The 20,963-nt window shown below is 34.9% G+C and overlaps 1 protein-coding gene across 2 annotated transcripts; it reads left to right on the top strand.

The window, feature by feature from the left end:
* The first annotated feature begins 1,012 nt into the window (after positions 1 to 1,012).
* LOC138314155 (homeobox protein 5-like) lies at positions 1,013 to 18,937 on the top strand. 2 transcript variants are annotated; one of them, XM_069254331.1, is made up of 3 exons: positions 1,013 to 1,128; positions 9,912 to 10,005; positions 15,593 to 18,937. In XM_069254331.1, exon 3 carries the CDS (start codon positions 15,603 to 15,605, stop codon positions 17,853 to 17,855), a length of 2,253 nt encoding a protein of 750 aa, XP_069110432.1. In that variant the 5' UTR covers positions 1,013 to 1,128; positions 9,912 to 10,005; positions 15,593 to 15,602; the 3' UTR covers positions 17,856 to 18,937. The 2 variants fall into 2 exon arrangements, with proteins under 2 accessions (XP_069110432.1, XP_069110431.1); XM_069254330.1 differs by lacking the exon at positions 1,013 to 1,128 and adding an exon at positions 5,384 to 5,622.
* Positions 18,938 to 20,963: the final 2,026 nt, after the last annotated feature.

Raw genomic sequence — 20,963 nt, 5'->3', positions numbered from 1 at the left:
TCACTAAAAGATACCTTGGTGACAAAATATTGGATTTTATGGGAATTTTGCCATTTTGACCACATACACAAGATATTAAAGCCATAATTTCCTCATGAGGTGTTTGATATGTATGGATGTTTGTAGAATTTATATTCTATTAGTATTAGTTAAAATAATACAGTTTTGATTAATAATAGTAATATTTTTCTCAGAATAGCAACATATGCTACTCCTACCCCTTAATTTTGAGGTACCCTTTAATAATTTGCATATCAATTGGGAAAAGGTTGTTCTTTCTGAAATACATCAGGCAAAAATAGGAGTTCCGTGTGCTTAATTTTTTTGGCCCCATTTGAATATTTGTTAGTTTTCAGTATTTTAGCCTGAAAAGTAAAAGTGCTCAAACTACTATCAAATGTAAAAATAAAGTGCCAAAAGTGTATCGTTTCACTCATGAATGCTCAATATTCTAATTCCACGAACCTAGTAACGATTTACAGCAAAAAATAGTGCGATACAGCTGAAAATGCTTGCGCAGTGATGATTTACGTAAAAAACAATTTGAGTAAAAAATGTTACTCTGCTTAAAGCGAAAAAAACACATTTTCAAAATGTTTTGACCAATTTTGAACCTGACAACTTGCTTCAGATAATGGATAGATTTTATTTGAAAATTTCATAACTTATTTTTGATCAATAGAGACTTCAACGAGACAGAAACATCAGGGGAATACATCCTTACATGTAATATACGTACATCTATAAAAAGCGATGGCGAGTATACTTTGTTGGAAAACATCGGTAACAGAAAACATCTCTGACAGAAGGTTGCTTCAGAATATCAGTTCTATATATGTACAGGTGATTGACAGCAGTATGATGACCTCCTCTTCTTTTAGTGCCTTAGACACTAACCTCCTAGGTCGATTCCACAGATCTGATCAACCATTTGTTTTTTATCGTCCAACATCAAAGTGTGATCAGACGCAGCATGGGGTAATGTGTATTGGCAACAAATCAAGGCTCATACGGTCACCTGTTCCCTGTGGCGCGCAAACATGGATTTACTTTTGATGTTGGAGTGCTTTAATTACCATGAATACAACTTGGTTTAAACAGATATTGTTTTCAAGTTTTAGTTTAAAGGTAAGTGCTCGTGACGAATTTATTCAGTAAGAGCTGTGGTTTGGCGAGGAAGAAGAAAAACAGAAACCTTTGACGAATTTACTTTTTCCGCCACCTTCCAAACAAATTTAAACTAACAGCTTTCAGCATAGGACAACACCAAGGTTTTCTTTATATACTGTAACACCACTCTATAGGTCAAAATGGACTTATTAAATTAAAATCTTCATATTGACGAGCAATAAGAAATAATAATAATAAAAAAATTCCCAAAACAAACAAAAAACAACAACACACACACACACACACACAAACAAAATATATGTGTCACATCACAATAGGAATATCACATTTTCAAAGATTGTACAATTAAAAGACTGTTGGTAATCGTTATAGTTTTTGAAATTGGAATATTCTAGTGGTTCCATCCTTGGTCGTCATGGCCGACTGATTATTTACATTTAGTATGCTGTTGGTACATTGCACAAACCTTAACCTTCAACTTGCTTCTATTTATTTTATCTTATTAATAAGTTTATATTTACATTTTGAGTGTTTCGTCACTATATGAATCAACCAACTGACGAAAACAAACATTTGCAACGATTCTCGTGCAACGATCAGCTGATTTCAAACAATGCGCCAGTTTCATATCAATAACAAATATTCCCCCAGCGCCCGTGCATGCTTGCATGCTCAAGCATGCAAGAAATATTCTGACTTACATTTTTATACAGTCAGAAAAAACACAACATTTGAATACACGTAACGCTTCAGAATATAAATTACGTATAAATACATATGATATGTCCAACTATATACCTAACATAACTTTGTGCACATGAGAAAGACTTGAAGATTGGCCATTCTGGAAATTGATTATAATAGTCTATATATTTCCGGTTACCACGTGCATTTACATGTAGTTGTTAAATTTGATTGTTTGAATCTTGTCGAAGACATTATTAGACTTCTTCACAAAAATCCCTCAAGCAAATGTGGCTTTTGAATCGGGAAACACTTGCGAATACCAAAATAAACAATATCGCATGAAAAAATATTCTAAAAGCATATAACTATGTTAAAATGATATCAAATCAACTAAAATAGCAATTGCAACATGTTCTTGGCCAAAGTGAATTTTTCAATTTTAGTTCACTTCCCGCCCCGTTAAAACGCGTGTTAATCCATGATTTTCGGTGTCTACTCACGAAATAGTTGACTTTTATTTTTGTCGAATATGAACAGATTGTTGATTTAGAAAATATTTGTTGTTGTTGTAATTGTTAAAATTAGAACAGAATAGGTAGAAAAAAATAGGTTATAAATACTATGTTTAATTTTTTTATTGAGGTGGTCGTCGACTGGTCCCTTCTTACGCAATTTACGCCATTTTGACAGTGGTCTTTGACTGGCTGTCATAAACAAACCAACACGTAAACTTAATTTCAATTTTGTTTAAAATATTCGCCTTAAGTTTTTCAGAAATAACACAAAATTCTCCCATTGCTTACTATTTTGATTTTTACAGAAAAAAATCCGTGTTTTTTGTTCGAGCACTTGTCAGGGGAGTCTAGTATAGTACGATTATATGTATCACAGGCGTCTGCATCTGGTTTTGGAAAAAATACAATGTCCTACCCCTACTATATATTAGTTCATATAGTAGGGGTAGGTTATTATATTTTTTATCAAACCAGAAGCAGACGCCTGTGTATGTATATAAAAAAATCACCACTGTTCTAATTTTGTGTATAGTTTTGCATAGTTATCAACTAAATATCGTGACCCCCATTTAACCATTGGAGTAAAATGGTTACTACATTGTAACAAGTTCCCGTCAGCTTCTGGGGGGCGAACCCCCTTCCGGGGCTTCGCCCCTGGACCCTGAGCAGGGGGGCTATCGCCCCCTGTACCCCCAGGCATGCAGGCCTATCCAAACCTAGCTGCGCCAGTTTCATATCAATAACAAATATTCCCCCACCATATTTAAATGTACATGTATAATATCTAATGTGTTGTTTCTTGATATAGAATCAACTAAGGTTTACTTTTAAGACAATCAAGTCTCATTTTAACTATACTTCTTGTTTATCCTTTGTCTTTTGCCCAAAACTGTCGACCGGAAGGCGGAAGCTTGAAAACACGACGTTGTGAAACGACTTCGTCATCCAGCTGTTCCATTAATCTCGTTTCTTGTCGTATATGGGTGTCATAATTTTAAATATAATATAAAAAGCTTTAAATAGTTTTTATTTTCATAAATTATTCGAATGTAAATATATGGACTGAAAGTATTTTTCTAATTTTCATAGCTGCTTTGAATAGCAGAAGCTATCTACATATCTTCCGAGGAGCGCTAACGCGCCTATTTCATGGTACCGTGTAACCAGCTGTTTTCGCGAGGATGGTATTTATGCGAATTTGTGGACTACTGTTTTGCTCTCGAAAATTTAATTTCGCAATGACCAGTAATGAATACCTAAATATTCACATTTTATAATGTGTTCAATGGTTAAGTTAATTAAGTTCAATAGTACATATTTTATTTCACAATAAAATGTTTAAAGACTATTCTTACATGTTGTAGTGTACAATGTATTAAATATTCGACGGTACGTTTTGGTTCAATGTTAGATATTATATTCTGCTGTAGTGTTATTAATATCATCACTATCTTATTGGATCTGTAGCTGTGTAGTAATAATGTTACTAAGTATCTTTCTTAGCTCATTTTATTATATTCAAATTTTTCAAATAGATTTTCATGGTATTACAAGTGCCTTTTCATTATCAATATTAGACAGAAACTTTTTTTCTTTTATAACGATTGTTAATGTAATCATATTTCAGTTCTACAGCAGATGTAAGGTTATAATTATCATATTTATTTTCAAGGATCTACAGATTCCTGATTTCCCTTCCATAATGTTTCTGTGATCAATGTTCTACTGCCTTTCGGTTTATCAGATCATAGTATTTAGTAATAGAATTTAAACCTATTATAACTATATGATGGTAATGTAATGCATGTCACCGGTCGATCCATGCTCGTCTTTAAGTTTATCTGATGAAATATACATATGTGTGGTTAAACGCCATGAAAGCCGAAGCTGTGATATCACAGACAGTATTTCGGAAAATAACAAAAGTGGTCATGACCTTGATTTTGTACCCCTGAAACTTTCCCAATCTAAAGGTCCGGCATATTTTGATTCTGTGAGAGCGCGGACAATACTATTTAATTGGTAATAGTGACTTTGACCTTGATACAATGATATTGGAAAACTCAAACTTGTCCCACAAATAATTATTTCTAAATCATATGTCAATTACAGAAATGATTTACAGATTTAATATATTTATACTTTTTCAGTATAACACCAGTTGCATTGTACCCGACCTTTATACGATGACACAGAAGCCGAAAGAGGATCGACACCTCTCTTCTCTAAACTAGTAACAGGCACTTTTTCAGAATTTGACCCAATCATCCGATGTAATTAAGAATCAGACTTGCCGAAGATATTTTAATTTTCTATAATATAGTTTGATGACATATCCGTGAAGATTGAAGATGTGAGAGCGCCGACATATAGTGTCTTGCCCAATAACTATGAAACGTAATTTTTTTTTTCAAATATACTATGATTATAAATAAATATGTAAAGTATGGGGGATACATCCACTTCATAAAGAAAGTCGTGAAAGTGCTGACAATATTTTTTTCTAAAAAAATAGCAACGCTGATCTTAATCATGACCCGATTATTCCGAACCTCGATGTTGTTTTGATATCTAAACATAAATGAAGTTTTGTGATAATCAACGAATAAAGGAAGCCGTGAGAGCGTTGAAAATGCATGTTAAATCTTTTGGGAATTATTTACTTCATGATCTATGAATATTAAGCTCTAGACATACTTTGTACTAGATATACATCGCAGTTTATCTCTTCTGTTTGGTTATTTTTTATCTGGTATAAGACACGGTTGTATGTCAATCTGTACTTACGTCCATCTCTACCGGTTATTTGTTTTATCATTGTATTATTAGACATATCCTCTGCCAGCCGCACCGCCGATGGTAGACAGCCTCTAGTACTAGACTAATGTCTTTGCTGATGAAGTCGTTTTTTCCTCTATAATATCTGTCGTACCAATGCAGTATTTTGATTTATATATACCACGTCCGAACACTAATTGACACTGACGTAGGCCGTTTGTCAACCTCTATGACACTGTCCATGCCCTCGTCACGATCCCGTCCCTATCCGGAGAGATGACCATTCTGTAAGAATACTTACCAGCGCCTGGAGTGATGACAAAATAGTAAAACATAACTTACAGAGTGAACCCGGTGATCAGTGACTTCTAGGGAAATCCACAAATGCAAATAGGGATTTTAAAAGTTTTGGAAAAAAATACGCGAACAGAAAGTCGTCAGAAAGTAGGATTATCTACGGTACTAGGAGAAACGACATACTAACAAAGTGAATAATAGAAGGAGAATCGAGGTAAGGTGTAATTATTGTGATTCATAATGTTTCATTGTAAAGTTGTCATCTGATTATCCTGCTTAAACATATGTCATTTCAAAGACATTTATTTGTTTATTATAAAAGAGAGGACCTTGATGGTGTAGGTAACTGGTACTACACCAGGTGACAATACAAACCATTTGTGGTGTAGGTAACTGGTACTACTCCACGTGACAATACAACCATTGGTGGGTAGGTAACTGGTACCGCACAAGGTGACAATAAAACCATTGTTGGTGTAGGTAACTGGTACCGCACAAGGTGACAATACAACCATTGGTGGTGTAGGTAACTGGTGCTACACCACGTGACAATAAAACCATTGGTGGTGTAGGTAACTGGTACCGCACAAGGTTATAATACACACCATTGGTGGTGTAGGTAACTGGTACTACACCACGTGACAATAAAACCATTGATGGTGTAGGTAACTAGTAATACACAAGATGACAATACAAACCATAGGTGGTGTAGGTAACTGGTACTACACTAGGTGACAATAAAACCCCTTGGTGGTGTAGGTAACTGGTACTACAATTGGCGAAAATACAAACCATAGGTGATGTAGGTAACTGGTATTACACCAGGTGACAATTGGCGAAAATACAAACCATTGGTGGTGTAGGTAACTGGTACTACACCAGGTGACAATAAAATCTCTTGGCGGTGTAGGTAACTGGTACTACACCAGGTGACAATAAAACCATTGGTGGTGTAGGTAACTGGTACTACACCACGTGACAATAAAACCATTGGTGGTGTAGGTAACTGGTATTACACCAGGTTACAATAAAACCATTGGTGGTGTAGGTAACTGGTACTACACCAGGTGACAATTCCCACCACACATAATATTCGATGAATTAAAATCGATCCCCACTATCTATATTACAGTATATTATGTATTATTAAATGTTATATGTTACGGTAATGGTTTTATTAGTAATGTTATTGAATGTTAAGGATGTACTCCTCTGAGAAGTCAAAATTTTCTTATACAATTTTCCATATACACAAGAGATTAAAGCCATAAATTCCTAATGGGGTGTTTGATATGTATTAATGTTTGTAGACTTTATTTTCCAGTAGTCTTCTTTTAAAACATACCAGTTTTGATTAATAAGACTAATATTTTTTCTCAGAATACTAACATATGCTACTCCTACCCCTTAATTTTGAGCTACAAAATGCATCATTTTCAGCCATTTTTGCCAAATCTAACCCTATGTAGAAAAAGTTCTGGTATTAAACTTTTGTTTATATTTTGCATATCAATAGGAAAAGGATTGTTCTTTTAAAATCAGGCAGAAAAATGGGGGGTCCGTGTGCATACTTCTTTGCCCCACTTGAATATTTGTTATTTTTCAGTATTTTAGATTAAAAAATAAAAGTGCTCAAATTACCATTAAATGTAAAAATAAAGTAAAAAAAAGTGAATCATTTCACACATTAATGCTCAATATTTTGATGATTACGAACCAAGTAAAGATTTACAGCAAAAATTAGCTCGATACAGCTAAAAATGCTGGTGCAGTGATGATTTAAGTAAAAACAATTTCAGTAAAAAACGGTAAAACTTTAGCTCTACTCAAAGCGAAAAAAGACACAATGTCAAAATGGCCGCCAAATGGGCCATTTCTTAAAATCCCCGTATAAAAAAAATCTGCTAAAGTTAGAACTGTAATTTTTTGACAAGATTTTTAAGTTTTATATTAATGGTTATATAAGTAATGTTATTGAATGTTAAGTGTTATAGTAATGGTTATATAAGTAATGTTATTGAATGTTAAGTGTTATTTTAATGGTTATATAAGTAATGTTATTGAATGTTAAGTGTTATATTAATGGTTATATAAGTAATGTTATTGAATGTTAAGTGTTATAGTAATGGTTATATAAGTAATGTTATTGAATGTTAAGTGTTATTTTAATGGTTATATAAGTAATGTTATTGAATGTTTAGTGTTATATTTATGGTTATATTATGTTATATAAGTAATGTTATTGAAAGTTAAGTGTTATATTATACAAATATAGCATTTTGATGAGGTCGATACATGGTTATATCGACCAAAGAAAAAATATTGACCGAGGACGTAGTCCGAGATCGATATTTTTTTCTGTGGTCGATATAACCATGTATGGACCGAAATCAAAATGCTATAATTGTTTTATTATTTTTCCGGATTTTTTACATTTTGAAATATGTGTGAAACTAAATAGGCATCACATTGTAAATTCTGCTTCGTGATGACAGTTACAATCTTATGATTTTGTAACAAAAACAACATATGAAAACAGTATCAATTGATGCACTTCACGCTTTTGTTACATACACCCGGTGCATGCGTGTTTGTAATTTGCATACATGTAGGGCCTACATGTACTCCATTATACCTGTAGCTCCATATCACACTGTCAATTAAATGTTAGCCTAGGTGGAATTTTAAAAATAAACATCAAACGTATCCACTATTCAATGGCTCCAGATGCTTAATGAATGTTATTCTATTATTTCCTACTCTCCTACCGTGTTTATGTTGAAAATTTAAAAGTTTAAACTGTAGTCATCAGCTGGAAGTCATCATCATCTTTGATAGAAACCGAAACAATCAACGTCGTCTGTCACATTTTGTATTTACGCTTCAAACTCAGGTCATCAAAGCGTTTATTTCAAAGCGCCAGGAATACGAGGAATTTTGGTAACGTAGACGATAACGTTATCTAAAAATAACCGTGCAATATACTTTTTCTATAAACTACTTCCGGAAAAATATTGCAATATAGTTTTTATCGGTGATCACGTGACGTGTTTTTGACCAATGAGAAGTGCCAAAAAATCCAGAAAAATAATAATTGTGGTTATAGTGTTATAGTAATGGTTATATAAGTAATGTTATTGAATGTTAAGTGTTATAGTAATGGTTATATAAGTAATGCTATTGAATGTTATGTGTTATAGTAATGGTTATATAAGTAATGTTATTGAATGTAAAGTGTTATTTTAATGGTTATATAAGTAATGTTATTGAATGTTAAGTGTTATTTTAATGGTTATATAAGTAATGTTATTGAATGTTAAGTGTTATATTAATGGTTATATAAGTAATGTTATTGAATGTTAAGTGTTATATTAATGTAGGGCAAAGAAGTACAGCGTGGACAAAAGATTGTCGAATTTTCGAGGCGATCTGCCCCTACTTTTTTGCCCTATATTTACTACTTTAAGTAATTCGTATTCTACAGATATGTCTATAATAATCCAGTGTTATATGGAAAATAACTGTTGATATTACTTCATTGACCCATGCTATATTAATGGTTATATACATGGAAGTATATATTATATATATGTAATGGCTATTTCCATTTAAAGAATGTTGTATCATTATCTCTGATATATGAAACTCATTAGATATTAATTGATTTTATGATTGATAGACCCTAGTTATAGCATGACTTCTATGAAGCTTCACTTACAACAATAAACAAAAAAAAATAATAATGCGGTATAAAGGTATCTCGTAGCACTTTAATCAGCAATGGGGACTTGTCATAAGCTTTCAGCATCATTGGGTCGCTCGTTAATAAACATGACACCAACATGATAAAGACAATATAGTGTGTATCAGGCGCTCACGTATATCTGTAGAGTATGGATTCATATTCACTTATTATTCATTGTATCTAATCTTTGTAATGCACGGTTATTTTGGATGGGACATTTGCATGCACATGATTATTTTCGAAAGTTGTCAGACACGAATGCATATACATATAATTAATTCATATTTGAAAAAAAAATAAAAAAAATACTAGACTCGTACTAAATTTGAAACATTACTATAACAACAAAAAAGAACAAATTTCCATTGTTATACAGACATAACACCGTATAATCTACAATTAACTGTACGTGGAGCGTTTGTTATAATACAAATTATGAAACGAAAATAAAACAAAACGATACACATGTTCTACCATGTATTTTGTATGTAACATCATTCTGTTTACATATATACGAAACGTAAATGTATATAATACATGAGATAATATTAGATAGACATTAGATAAGTGTATCTCTATGTATAAATGTAATCGCACAAAACAGCTACTGGCATGATGATAATGTATCAATTGCAATAATGTACAATGTAGTACATGTACTGTGATGTTCCCCATTAACATAAATGTACAGCGACGATTTCCCGTAATGTCAGGGTGTATTATATCCTGTTAATCACTGTGTTACATAACGTTTGTAGGTAGACGGCACGCTTGGCTTACCTGGTGACGGAATGAGACCATGTGATATCATTGCCGTCAGATTAACAGTGGAATGACCATATCCGAGTGAAGGTAAGACACTTTATTTTGTCTATTTACTTCTATTTTATATATTTGCAATGTACTTTTATAAATTTCCAGTAATGATACGAAATTAAAATTGTGACTGTGTATATTTGAAGTAATTTAATCATTGAGAAATCACAGTCATACAGACTGTCTACGGGATATCCTTGATAAGAATGAACCTGCGTCTTATTTTTCACTGTTGTAAAAAAAAAACAGTGAAAATTTGTATCTGTGACTTAAATTGATAAGGCAGCATTAAAACTTCGGCCATTTAGGATTTTAATATGCGAGTAAAATATTTTATTTGTGAAATAGCGGTAAAACTGTCTCGTTAGAGAAAAACGGTGTCTGTTTTATGTGTGGGGGGATAACAGTGATATATTATACTGTCCCGATTGTGGTGCTTTAAAGCAGACAGAAGTCCAAATGAAAATTAATTTGATATATGTCCATATGATGACATCTACATATTTAGATATAATGAAGAAAAAGCCAGATGCGTTTTACTGCTTAAAACTTTCATTTTGGTGTGTAGTTTTGTCGGCTTTATATACAGAGCAATAAGATCGATAAAATTAAGTTTATAGTGTTAAAAAGTTTACACAAACTGAAATTACCCCGAGATTTATACTAAAATTACCCAAAAAATTACACAGAAATTACCCTAAGATTTATTCCTCTTTTCTCATTCCTTCTTTCCAAGTTGGTAATCAGAACAGAAAAACTCAATTGATGTTGGCGACTTTAAGTTTCAATTGTAATATAAAGATATATATCATTAGAAAATATCTGTATGATATAAATAGAATATCTTGTACATGCTCTGATATTCATCATTTGCGCATGTCATATGATATCATCTAATACTTCATAAATCATTATCCCATGACATTGTCGATTCGACGTAATTAATGACATTGTTCTCCCTCGTTACCTCACTGACCAACAATTCGCTTTTGACTCGGGCGAGATAGATGGATTTTGTGTTACGGTTGAATGATTAAGCATCCATTGTAACACCGCCGGATGCATTTATTATTTTTATCTCTAGTTTTGAACACCTTCTAACAGATCATACATGTTGTAATTTGTTTTTGCACTAGTGTTAAAAAAGAGAATGTGATAATAAATTGAAGGTTTTTATTGTTAAATATGATTTGTTTTAAAGAAGCAAAAGTGATATATAAAGTTAGGAAAACTCGTTTATTTAAATGTTTGAATATTTATATTAAACATAAATAGTACATATAAAACATATCAATAATGCTTGTCATTAATATTGCAGTTAACCGTTTCCATTTCCTTTTGACATTGTGTACTTATGTAAGAGACATCACAGAAATTCCCTTTTTTTCTGACGAGGTATACGTGTAACCTACAAAAGTTATTACTATAACTGATGATGAATATACACGACTACGGGGTAATACTGTGATTATCTATACAACAATGGTATTATGAATGCACATAACACTAATGGGTAAATGACATGGTTTGACCTTGTTAGGTATAAAGGGAGGCCACCTCTGACAGGTGTATGTAATGGCAGGCCGTGATAGCTGTACATGCGGTATGCTGTGTATATCGATAATGTGTCAGTATTGACAGATTACTATGTAATAAACACATCACAGATCTTAAGGATAAAACAGAGCGGCACATATACACACAAAATATTGGTAACTTTAGAATAGTTGTATTGCACCATAACTTTTTCTGTCCTTCTAAAACTTGTCTAGGATGATGGGGAGTTGGTAATGATATTTCGTCCTTCTAAGACTTGTCAGGGATGATGGAGAGTTTGTAGTGATATTTCGTCGTTCTAAGACTTGTCAGGGATGATGGAGAGTTTGTAGTGATATTTCGTCGTTCTAAGACTTGTCAGGGATGATGGAGAGTTTGTAGTGATATTTCGTCGTTCTAAGACTTGTCAGGGATGATGGGGAGTTTGTAGTGATATTTCGTCGTTCTAAGACTTGTCAGGGATGACGGAGAGTTTGTAGTGATATTTCGTCCTTCTAAGACTTGTCAGGGATGATGGGGAGTTGGTAATGATATTTCGTCCTTCTAAGACTTGTCAGGGATGATGGGGAGTTGGTAATGATATTTCGTCGTTCTAAGACTTGTCAGGGATGATGGAGAGTTTGTAGTGATATTTCGTCGTTCTAAGACTTGTCAGGGATGATGGGGAGTTTGTAGTGATATTTCGTCGTTCTAAGACTTGTCAGGGATGATGGAGAGTTTGTAGTGATATTTCGTCCTTCTAAGACTTGTCAGGGATGATGGGGAGTTGGTAATGATATTTCGTCCTTCTAAGACTTGTCAGGGATGATGGGGAGTTTGTAGTGATATTTCGTCGTTCTAAGACTTGTCAGGGATGATGGAGAGTTTGTAGTGATATTTCGTTATTCTAAGACTTGTCAGGGATGATGGGGAGTTGGTAATGATATTTCGTCCTTCTAAGACTTGCCAGGGATGATGAAGAGTTTGTAGTGATATTTCGTCGTTCTAAGACTTGTCAGGGATGATGGGGAGTTGGTAATGATATTTCGTCCTTCTAAGACTTGTCAGGGATGATGGAGAGAGTTTGTAGTGATATTTCGTCGTTCTAAGACTTGTCAGGGATGATGGGGAGTTTGTAATGATATTTCGTCCTTCTAAGACTTGTCAGGGATGATGGAGAGTTTGTAGTGATATTTCGTCGTTCTAAGACTTGTCAGGGATGATGGGGAGTTTGTAGTGATATTTCGTCGTTCTAAGACTTGTCAGGGATGATGGAGAGTTTGTAGTGATATTTCGTCGTTCTAAGACTTGTCAGGGATGATGGAGAGTTTGTAGTGATATTTCGTCCTTCTAAGACTTGTCAGGGATGATGGGGAGTTGGTAATGATATTTCGTCCTTCTAAGACTTGTCAGGGATGATGGGGAGTTTGTAGTGATATTTCGTCGTTCTAAGACTTGTCAGGGATGATGGAGAGTTTGTAGTGATATTTCGTCTTCTAAGACTTGTCAGGGATGATGGGGAGTTGGTAGTGATATTTCGTCCTTCTAAGACTTGTAGGGATGAGGAGTGATTTGTAGTGATATTTCGTCGTTCTAAGACTTGTCAGGGATGATGGAGAGTTTGTAGTGATATTTCGTCGTTCTAAGACTTGTCAGGGATGATGGAGAGTTTGTAGTGATATTTCATCGTTCTAAGACTTGTCAGGGATGATGGAGAGTTTGTAGTGATATTTCGTCCTTCTAAGACTTGTCAGGGATGATGGGGAGTTGGTAATGATATTTCGTCCTTCTAAGACTTGTCAGGGATGATGGGGAGTTTGTAGTGATATTTCGTCGTTCTAAGACTTGTCAGGGATGATGGAGAGTTTGTAGTGATATTTCGTCCTTCTAAGACTTGTCAGGGATGATGGGGAGTTGGTAATGATATTTCGTCCTTCTAAGACTTGCCAGGGATGATGGAGAGTTTGTAGTGATATTTCGTCGTTCTAAGACTTGTCAGGGATGATGGAGAGTTTGTAGTGATATTTCGTCGTTCTAAGACTTGTCAGGGATGATGGGGAGTTTGTAGTGATATTTCGTCGTTCTAAGACTTGTCAGGGATGATGGAGAGTTTGTAGTGATATTTCGTCCTTCTAAGACTTGTCAGTTATGTTAGGGCCTTGGTATTCTTGTTTCGTCATTTAAGGACTTGTACGTGGTGATAGAACCATAATCCTGCGATTTTGTACTTTTACCAGTTATATTACAGACACTATACCATTTTATTTATCTCGCCCAGGTAGGACTAATTACATTTGACAATTGTTTAAGGCTTTCCTCAGCTACATTACCTTCATAAAACACAATAGTTGACTTATAATATATAATGTAACAATTTTTGTAACAACGTACGAAGTGAATGATGTTATATGTGTCATAACAGTGCAAATATTTTGATCGGTTGTTTTTTTCTAGTGATCTACTTAAATTTATTAAGAAAATAATTAAAATTATTCAAATGGACAGACAAAACATTAATTATAATACATAAATTATGCACTATAAAAGTCTTGTTTTTATGCCTTTTAGTTATTTTGATGGAAACACACCTGTAGAAATCGCTTTACAATTACTAAAAACACTGTTGAAATTTGAAATAAAACTGTAGATCACAACCTATAGGCTTCCTGGTTTTACCGTAGACACATGTACCTAGTTATTTCACTGTGGAGGTACATAGCATAAATAGTGATTTTTTGCAGTACAGCCAAAATCATTTTAAGCTCGTATTTGTAGAATTTAAGCCAATGCAGTATTTTCAAAATATTGGTAAATTTTGGTGTTGAATAAGATATATCTACAAAAGTAATGTGTTGATATGATATTCATATATTCCAAAACCTATTATTAGTTTATAAAGCAAAGATAATAAGTTTTGCCTTAATGAGAAGGTATACGTGAGAGAGTGTAACCCCGGTGACAGAAAACCATTATATCTGACGTGTTGGTAGAACCGCTTTATTATTTAAGTGACATCATAATTAATCCCTGCCTTGTTAATCTGTCTCGAGAACGAAATAACACCTTAGTAACAGGTATAGGATTCATGGCTTTAGAACATCCCACCAACAACACAACGTAATACGGTAAATGTACTTATTTTCCACACTCAAAGTTTTAGCGCAAATGCGAAAAACTGTAAATTATGATTAATAAGCGCGGATATGCACCAATAATACACGTTTACAATGTCTAGCACTGTGCATAATAAGCGCTTCAAATACAGCGTAAAAAGCACATATATAAAACTATTAGATTAAGTACTTTGACGGAATTGTAAAGAACCTAATGATTTCCCATAGACGACATTGCTAACGTTTGCAACTGTCAAGGTCAAATGAAGTTTTCAGCAGGGTCAGAGCCATTAACCTTCATACGAAATCTTCTACTCTAAAGCGTATTTCGAGAAATCTATTTTTGGTTTAGTTTCACGGTTCGTTCCTATAGTATAAACTATTTCATTTTGTGTTCAGACTAATTACTGTAATGACAATTAACCAAACGATAATGACAATAACCGAACAATTTAGTGACAACTAACCGATCGATTTAGTGAAAATTAACCGAACAATTTAGTGACAACTAACCGAACAAGTTAGTGACAATTAATCGAACTAGTTAGTGACAATTAATCGAACTAGTTAGTGACAATTAATCGAACTAGTTAGTGACAATTAACCGAACTAGTTAGTGACAATTAACCGAACAAGTTAGTGACAATTAACCGAACAAGTTAGTGACAATTAATCGAACTAGTTAGTGACAACTAACCGAACTAGTTAGTGACAATGAACTAACCGAACTAGTTAGTGACAATTAATCGAACTAGTTAGTGACAATTAATCGAACTAGTTAGTGACAACTAACCGAACTAGTTAGTGACAATTAACCGAACAAGTTAGTGACAATTAACCGAACAATGTAAATCTGCTTTCACAATTTACGGTAATGGATAAGTAGCTAATCACTACCCCTTCGTTTGAATTGTTACTTGCACATATTTGATCTGTATGTGACATCGTGTTAAATTCTGATTTCCTTGTTGCAGAACTACAGTTATGAACCTCCTTGCTGTTGGCTTCATCTTAGGATGGCTAGGATGTGTGTATTCCTACCATCTGGCCCCTCCTGTTAACCCCGGGCGTCCTACCACTACCACACTCAAACCTACCACTACCACAAACCCGGTCGAATACGAGGCACCAGAAATAGAAGGTCCTGTGTCAACAACTACGACGGTTGCCACGACAACCACTACAACTAAAAAGCCGACAACACATGGGTATGGCCATGGGCAACATGGCGGCTATTACGACCAATATGGGCAGTACCACTATGATCCATATCACAATGCCCATCATAACGACCCGTATGGAGCATACCACAGAAGGCATGACCCCTACGGTCGACACATAAGTCGGGCGCCGTATCCGCCACATGCGCCTCATCCGAACCAGGCGCCGTACGGTTCTAGGGGACAGGGTTCTTACACGGACCCGTACGCCCCACAATACGACCAACGTAGAGGCGGTTACTCAGATCCCTACCATAATCAAAACTTAAAACCGAGAGGTCAGTCGGCGTTGATGGACCAGTTGTCAATAGTGAAACCAAGTCCGTCACCTCCACCCACGCCATATCGACGGTCCGGGAAATGGATAGAGATGCGACCAGCGACTGAACTTCGAATGAAATCGCGCCGTCGTAATGGTAAGGATAGTCAACGAAGAAGGGGTTATATACCTCGAGGGGAACAACAACCACTTAGGCGGCGCCAGAGTGGCTCTAATTACTACCAGGGCAATGCTGGAGCAAGGCAACAGACCGGAGGTAGTCAGAGCAACTGGCAAAATAATCAACAGCAGCCTCGTAGACCTCAGCACAAACGCCGTGGTGGTCAACAGAACGCAAATGGAAAACAAGGGAGGTGGAATAACAATAACTCCTGGAACTACCAACAGTCTCGAGACTCGACAAATAATGCTGGAGGTGTAAGACAGTCGTCAACAGGAAATTCTGGATCTGCATATCAAAATACCAATTATAATACCAACTCAGCATACAGTAACCAGAATTCGGTAGTTCAGCCTAGTCCTTACCCTAGTGTTGCGTCAGGTCAAAATGGTAATACTAATTATTATCCTCAGGGGTATAGTCAAGGACAGGGAACTGGAACATCGAATGGCTACAACCAACAAGAATACAATAACTACAACAGTGCCGGTGCCTCAGGGAATTACAACACCCAAGCTCCTGGTAACTACGCCTCTAATTATAACAATCAAGCAACTTATAATTATGGTTCTACTGCAGCACCAAGTCAACAACAAACCTATAACAACAACCCGACGTATAACTATGATACTTCGTACAGCAACCAAGTTATGGAAAACTATGATGCTAACGGAAATCAATTGCAGTCGGCTGCCTATAACACGGCAGGTTCGTGGGATGGACAGAACAACAATATGAATTATCAGACAAATTGGAATGCAGGAAACTCTTTCGGTCAGGGACAACCCAGTAACACTGTCACGGATAAAATATCAGGCTATATGAACATGAACAGTGGTAATACTGCATTAGCCTCAAACACCGGGTCATCGAATTCGGGAACAGCAAGTCTCACTTCAGACAATTCCAATAAAGCTACAGAACGAAATGTTGCTGAAACAATGATGAAAGTGTTGGAGAAAATAAAAACAGCCGCAGCTGCAAATGCATCTTCTTCTAATAATGTGCAACCCCAAACGCCTTCAAACAGCACTAAACAGGACTCTATTATTTCAAAAAGTATGGAAGCCGCCATTAAAAATGCTATTATAAATGCTGCAAAGGACCTTAGCAAAACAATAAAAGCAAAAGAAACGCCAACCTACGTTGCCACACAAGAAACATATCAAATGCCACCAGCAGTGCAAGCGCTTGATACATCGTTCAAAGCTGACGTCACAAGTTCGTACGGATGGACACAGCCACCGTCTACCACTGTACAGACGTGGACACAGGCGCCACCTACTACCACTGCAGCACCGGCTGCAGCAAGTGGACAGTGGGGCTCTACAGGGGGACTTTGGGGATCGTCTGCACTCGACAACTTTTATCAGGTGACAATTCCTCCCAGAGGTAGTCCGGGGGGACCCTGGGCGACAGCTGCCCCGACTACTCCCAAAATGGCATTTCTAGGTGAAATGAGCCGCCGACGACAACAGGCAGCCCTGGCTAGCACAGTCAAACCAAGAACAACTCCCAACCCAATGAGAGGATTCCAACAAGTTTTGTTAGCCTCATTACTTTTTAACAAGAAATAATGTTTGATAGTGTTGATAAATGCCCCAGTAACTTTACTAGGATATTGTATTTATAGTAAGATGTTAATTTAGCTAGACCTGATAAATTATTGTGTCCTTAAAGTTAACTACAGAATATTTTGTCGTTGCATTAGATTTTAAAAGGTTGCGAGGAAAACCAAAAACGAGGAAACATATGTTTGTTTTCTTGATGTTCTACATGAAATGAGTGGATGCTATTTTTACCTTGTTGACAACTCTGCCATGGAAACCTTCATATGTTAATAATTTAATATGTCTGCTAAATGTTTAAAATCCCGTTTTGTGGGAAATCTTCACGACTGTATTTGGTAACAATACTGCTGTTGTTTGAAGGATACTTATGTGCACAGAATTTTAACTACATGTATGTGTAAATATACAGGTAATGTTATTGTTTTCTTTATACACATTTGTGTTATTTTATTTTCTGTTAAACAATTATTTTAATTTACCAATGCTACCATTTCTGATGGTATATTTTGTATCAAAGCTCAAGATATCAAGTGAGAAACACAAACGTTACACGCGGTATTAGTAGTCGAGGTATCCGGGACGAAGGGCCCGGCTGTCATTTTATCAACAATTGACCCTGGAATATCTATATAGTGTCCGTATGTCGGACAGACACCAATTATTTAAGAGGTTTGAAAGGTTTTAATTTTGTAATAAAGTTCACTTAAATTGTATGTTTAAGGTCTGGTTTCTTTCGCCATTTTCGTTGAGATGCAAAAATACCTAGCTGGTGCGAAAGAAATTGTCTTTAAACTAAATGACTAATTATTGAGTATTTCGAGAAAATTGCTATAACATATCTATGAACCAATTAAGATATATAGATTAATTAAGATTAACAAGACATGTTATTATGGCAAGACTAAAGAATACGAGTAAAATCTATTCGCAGTTCGAGCCATTATTGGCTACAGAGATTTAGAGGTTTATCGGGACCTCCCTCCATTTTTGTAACTGGTGTGGCAAGAACTTTACCGTAAATGTATTCTCGAAGCTGGAAACATTCTTTCGTTATTTTAATAAATAAAACGTCATGAAAATATCCACAATTCGAGTTTTTTTTCTATTTGTTTAATTCAGTTAATTCATCATCTAAGACTTAATCAGAAAAAGCCAAGGGAATTACGATTCTTTGTAGTACATATATCATCCGTTAGCAATGTTACAAAAACAAGATTAACTACTTCAAAGCTAACAATGAAGAATGCCTACATGCAGCCTGTGGCACAACCGTGATAGGTACATAGATAGAAAAGACAATACTCTGATGAGTAAACCGGGCCATTATCTTACCAATTTCATTTTGACACGGAACATAAACTTTCATAAAAGAATTATTTCGTTAAAAATCTGGAATTTGTGCAAGTAAGTTATTTCTGGCTCTTTAACATCTACCGCGAACATATATTAGCGGTATTCATATTTGAAAATGTGCACTAAAAATAAAACTGCGCCATCTGTATTTATTGCACGTCTTTGATAAAGTGATTATTGAATATATATGGAATTCGTTGGATAAGCTAACGAATAAAAATATAATAAATAAAGAGAAATAAATAATTAAAAAAAAAACACTTTTCAAACATGAAAATTCCATGTTGGCCGTTATTGTATGGAATAAAAGCATGATTGCAGCTTTTATTAAAAATGGACTCTTTTGCTTGTGTTAAAAATAAAAAAACGGTCCTCACATTTTATTGAGAATCAGCAAGTAAAATTGCAATTCATAAATTTTATTGATGTGGTAGTCATTTTTTTTATGACTTTCTTATAAAAAAACCCATCTTTGATGTCGTTGGTTTGATAATAAATGAGAACAGTTTCCTTCATTTTCAACAAAAGAATGTACTTTCATGTGACGTGACATATGGAAAAGAACCGAACAAGTCAGACCTACAAAATAATCGTGACATTAGAGATTTAGACAAGTCAGTCCTACAAAATAATCATGACATCAGAGATTTAGGCAAGTCATGACCAGTCCTACAAAATAAGCGTGACATCAGAGATTTAGACAAGTCAGTCCTACAAAATAATCGTGATATCAGAGATGTAGACAAGTCAGTCCTACAAAATAATCGTGATATCAGAGATGTAGACAAGTCAGTCCTACAAAATAATCGTGATATCAGAGATGTAGACAAGTCAGTCCTACAAAACAATCGTGACATCAGAGATTTAGGTAAGATTTCCTCTACCCAACAAAGTATGCCAGACACAGTAACGCTATATTCAGAAATAAGAGTGAACTAATAATATCGGACTACATAGAAGCTGTATCATCATTTCAAGTATGTACATAAATACTATTTTGTATATAAATAAATAATATAATATAAACTTGTAGGTTGAAATGACCCACATTCGGTGGACATGTAACCAAAGATTAATATTATGAGAAGACAACCGGCTTTTGTTATTATAAACAACACGAACCTACACACAGGACAGGAACAATAGCTCACATAGATATATCTCTATTTCATGTGTACTATTACAATGGCATTGGCTGCAGTCGTGTCGGTGGTAAGTCACGTGACATCGCAAACTTCCGAAAACCTTTAAAATACTACGACACAGCATATCTACCTGACGACCACGATAAATACATCCTTGTATTAATCCCATGGTCGACTTAGAACAACCATTTCCACGTACAATTTACTTTCGCGAAATTCCCCATGAAATTGCTCCATGAATTAAAAGATATATCATTTACTAGTATATTAAAAAGTACTTAAATCTAAGCTTAAAGTCAAATCAATATTTTCGATTTTGTTCACAAATCTTCTTTCCTGATCATTCTGATTCATTGAACATTCTGAAACCACCACAGCTAAAAACAAATACAACATTAGGACGAACAGTAGGCCACAGTGATCAAATTACCAATTTCTTGCGTCAAAAATATGTTTTGTTTAAATGTCTGAAACGTATATTATTCTTATTGATCACTACTCGAAATAATGTTAATCTTAAACACAATGAGCAATTTGAATAAGGTCGAGGTTACCTATTTTTCAACAATTGGCTGCTGGTTTAAGTCCAGTTATCATATGCAGATCATATCATTAA

The sequence above is a fragment of the Argopecten irradians genome, chromosome 2 (genome assembly GCF_041381155.1).
Source record: "Argopecten irradians isolate NY chromosome 2, Ai_NY, whole genome shotgun sequence".
NCBI classification, from domain to species: Eukaryota; Metazoa; Mollusca; class Bivalvia; order Pectinida; family Pectinidae; genus Argopecten; species Argopecten irradians.
This window is presented reverse-complemented; position numbering and strand designations above follow the sequence as displayed.

Coding starts and splice junctions, on each gene's coding strand:
- LOC138314155 (XM_069254331.1), top strand. CDS start 15,603: ATGAACCTCCTTGCTGTTGGCTTCATCTTAGGATGGCTAGGATGTGTG.